The sequence below is a fragment of the Octodon degus genome, unplaced genomic scaffold, assembly GCF_000260255.1.
Source record: "Octodon degus isolate 3935 unplaced genomic scaffold, OctDeg1.0 scaffold00099, whole genome shotgun sequence".
Taxonomy (NCBI): Eukaryota; Metazoa; Chordata; class Mammalia; order Rodentia; family Octodontidae; genus Octodon; species Octodon degus.
Genome location: NW_004524675.1, coordinates 4,909,110 through 4,912,850, shown reverse-complemented (window position 1 = coordinate 4,912,850; position 3,741 = coordinate 4,909,110). Strand labels below are relative to the sequence as shown.

At 37.0% G+C, this 3,741-nt stretch overlaps 1 protein-coding gene across 1 annotated transcript in view; it reads left to right on the top strand.

Annotated features, from left to right (window-relative positions):
- Ift74 (intraflagellar transport 74) overlaps positions 1-3,741 on the top strand; it is a 112,632-nt gene that overhangs the window by 40,026 nt on the left and 68,865 nt on the right. The window contains exon 10 of the mRNA XM_004638567.2: positions 2,840-2,983. Within this exon, the coding sequence (XP_004638624.1) occupies positions 2,840-2,983 (144 nt within the window). The remainder of the gene's footprint in view (positions 1-2,839; positions 2,984-3,741) is intronic.

The following is a 3,741-nucleotide window of genomic DNA, read 5'->3' as shown; positions in this document are numbered from 1 at the left end:
CTTTTTCTAATGTTTGCTGTATGTCTCTTTGAGCTCTCCATACATATCGCTGGCATGGTCAATTAATTTCCTTAACTATCCTGTAATCCTGGATTTTTGAAATGCTGATATGCTACCTGTGGCCTTTTTTTTTTTTTCACCTTAGCACCATCTGTAGGTTGTGCTTTGTTTTTCACTCCTGGGATTAACTCACACATGGTAGGCAACACTACCATTGAGCTACATCTGCAGCTTACTATTGTCTATTGAATGTCTATCATTTTGGAGACCCTTATCATCTTGTCATTGCTTTGTATATTGTTGTATTATTATAATAGTATAAATAGGTTGTTATTTTCTGCAGCCTTAATGAAGACATGCATATTATGCAGAGTTATACATCGCTAAGATTAATTTCTTTTAGCAAAAGGCATATACTTTTTTTTTTTTTTGGCGGCTCCACATTGACCTGCAGCGCTGGTCTGGGTTGCCTTGAGTATCTGGGAATGGAACCACCACTCCCAGAGACTGACTGCCTCCTTTAAGCAGGCACTTAAACAGCTGAGCTAATGGGTGGACCCCCAAGGCATATACTTTTAAAATATTGTGAGATTGTCAAATTGCCTCCTAAACCATATATTTGAATTTTTACTCTTGAGACATGTAGGGGTGTTTCTTTCCCCCATACACAGTAACAGGAAAATTTATCCCACATTTAGATTTTTTACTACTTTAATAGGTAAAACTTACTGTCTTGTTTTTTGTTTTATTTTCTTTTGTTTCAAAATGGTACCTTGGCCCTGGTACTCAGGCTGGTCTCAGACTCATGGGCCTTCATAATGCTTCCTCTTGGGGAGCTGGTACTGCAGGAGAATGCCATGTGTGCCCAGCTGCTACTGTGTTTTGTCACTTACTTAGGCATGAAGTTGAGTATCTGTTTATGTATTTGCTAGCAGTAATTTTTTTCTTTTTTGTGTGAAATGCCCTTTTGTAATCATACATTTCAGTGTATTTCCACTCTGTACCTCAATGTTCAGTCCAGTGTACTATCTTGGTTGCTTTTACAGATTTCCTATGCCTGGGTAGATATGATGCCAGGTTAGTAATAGTTATGACAAGTTGTAGTTTGTCATCTCATTTGTAGAAGAAATATTTTATAAATATAAGTCATTTATAATTAGATTTTTGAATACTAGTGTTAAAATTATTTTTAAATATTAATATAATTTTCTGTGTCTGATTATCTACTTGTAGGTACACATAATTTTTTCTGTACCTTTGTAGTGATGAAAATTTGCTTCTAGGAAGAAAAATCACATTTAGTAGTAATACAGCTAGCTTGTAACATTCCTATCTTTTTTGGAGTGAAGGGGAGAGTATGGAGTCTTACTTAATTTGACCACTTTCGTGACCATAGAAAGAAATATGAGCTGTAATTCAGGTTTAGTTTTTGTATTTATTTTATTTTTTATGTATTTGGTACATAATGTACCAAATAGTATTTGGTCTCACTATGCAGCTCAGACTTGTAATGATCCTGTTTTCAGCCTTTTCTGTGCTAGGATTACAGGCATGCACCACCATGCCTGATCTTGGTGGCCAGCTCAGTTCGCCTGGGGGTGAGGGGAGGGTGGTCCATGCAGCCTGTGGCGCCAGGGATCCACCCTGGTCCCTGTGCTTGCCTAAGCAGGTGCTTAGTCTGCTGATCTATCTCACAGGCAAAACATAGGGTATAGCTCACTTTTTATATTTAACTTTTACTAGATTCTTTCCCTCCATCCCTCCCTCTCTAGCTCCTTCCCTTCCTTCCTTCTAGATTTGTTTTTCAAGCAAAGATGTCACATAGCTGTCATCATCTAGAATTTATTATCTAGTTTGTGTGAATAGAAATATTATTAACTCGTATCTTTGTTAACTTAGAAAATTATTTAGATACCATATCCTCACTTTCCTTGTCTGTAAAATGGAGGTGATAGCAGTGCTCTATTAATGTTGTATGAGTATTAAAGATGGCATATATAGAATATTGAATACTGTGTCTTAACACAAAACAAGTGTTTCATAAATAATGTATTCCCATATCAACTTAATCATCTTGAACACCATCATTCCTAGTATATTGTCTAATACAGCTTTTTTCTCTGTATCTCTTTCTGTCCTGCCCTCCTTCCCTCTTTCTTTCTTTCTTTCTTTCTTTCTTTCTTTCTTCTCTTTTCTTTTCTTTTCTTTTCTTTTCTTTTCTTTTCTTTTCTTTCTCTCCTTCTTTCCTTCCTTTCTTCCTTTCTTGGTTTTTTGAGACAGGGTCTTGCCATGTAGTTCAGACTGGCCTTGAACTCACTATATAGTGGCCTCAAACTCTCAGTGTGCCTTCTGCCTCAGCTTCCAGAGTTCTGGGACTATAGGTGTACATCATCATGCCTGGCTTCTCATCCTTATTTTCTCTTTGTGAACACTAGAGTAGACCCAATTAAGCAATAACTAGCCTACCTAGATGTATTAGTTTGCTAGTGCTGCCCTAACAAAGTGTCACAAACTGGGTGTCTTACAACACCCAGAACTTATTTTCTCACAGTTCTGAAGGCTAGAAGTCTAAAGTCAGGGGTCAGCAGAGCTGTGTTCCTTTTGAGGCTCTGGGTAGAAAATCTCTGACTGCTGGAGGTGGTCCTCATCATTGGCCTCTCTGGACTTGTGCAGCTATAGCCCTTGGTCTGTCCTGTGTTATCACACATGGTCCCACTTGATGTCTGTGTTGTCTCTTCTTACAAGGATGTCAGTCATATTGGACTAGTGCCTAGTGACCTCATTTTAACTTTTTCAGCCTACAAATGCTTTAGTTAAAATGGTCCTTCTTTTGTTCTAGGAAATAACACACTCCCAGGTAAAACAGGAGGCTGTATTACTGCATGAAAAACTCTATGAATTGGAGGCCCACCGAGATCAAATGATTGCCGAAGACCAAAGCATGGGATCGCCAATGGAAGAGAGGGAGAGATTACTGAAACAGGTAGGAAAAATAAACGTTCTTATTGTAATATGTCCAATTTTGTTAAATATGTGGATTTGTTTTCCTTAAGGGATAGAATTAAACAAAAAGCCCATGAGTTTATTATCTAAAAAATGCAAAAAGTTAGTTTTACCTAAATAAGAAATACTTGCTTGATCAAGAAACTAGAAAAAAGTCACTTTCTCACAACTTTTTTGGGGGGTAAATCCTCATTTTATGTGGTCTTTGTGCCTTTTTAGCTATGACTTCTTTCCTTTGGTTCCTTATTAGAAAAACTGAAAACTTTTTTGCTGATTAAATCTTTTTTTTTTTTTTTTGGTACCCGGGTCAAACTTGGGACCTTGTGTGCACTTATCCCGCTGGGTTGTATTACCAGCTCTAAATAGATAATCCTATTGAAGATAGGTTCAATTATTTATTTTGAGGCTTATATTAGAATGTAAGGAATTGTAAGTTTTTGCTTTTTCAGTGCTAAGAACTGAGTCCAGGATTTTTGCACTGAGCTACATTACTAGTCCTTTTATAGTTCTTCTTTTGAGACAGCATCTCACTAAGTTTCTAAATTGCCTGTTGTTTTTGCAAATCTCCCAACCTACTCTAGATGATGAGAGTGTCTCAAAAATACTAAATGTTCACATCATCTAATGATCCATATTTGAAGACATATTATTATTATTTTTTTTTTTTTTTGCGGTACAAGGGGATTGAACTCAGGACCCTGCTCTTGCCTGTTGTTTTTGCAAATCTCCCAACCTACT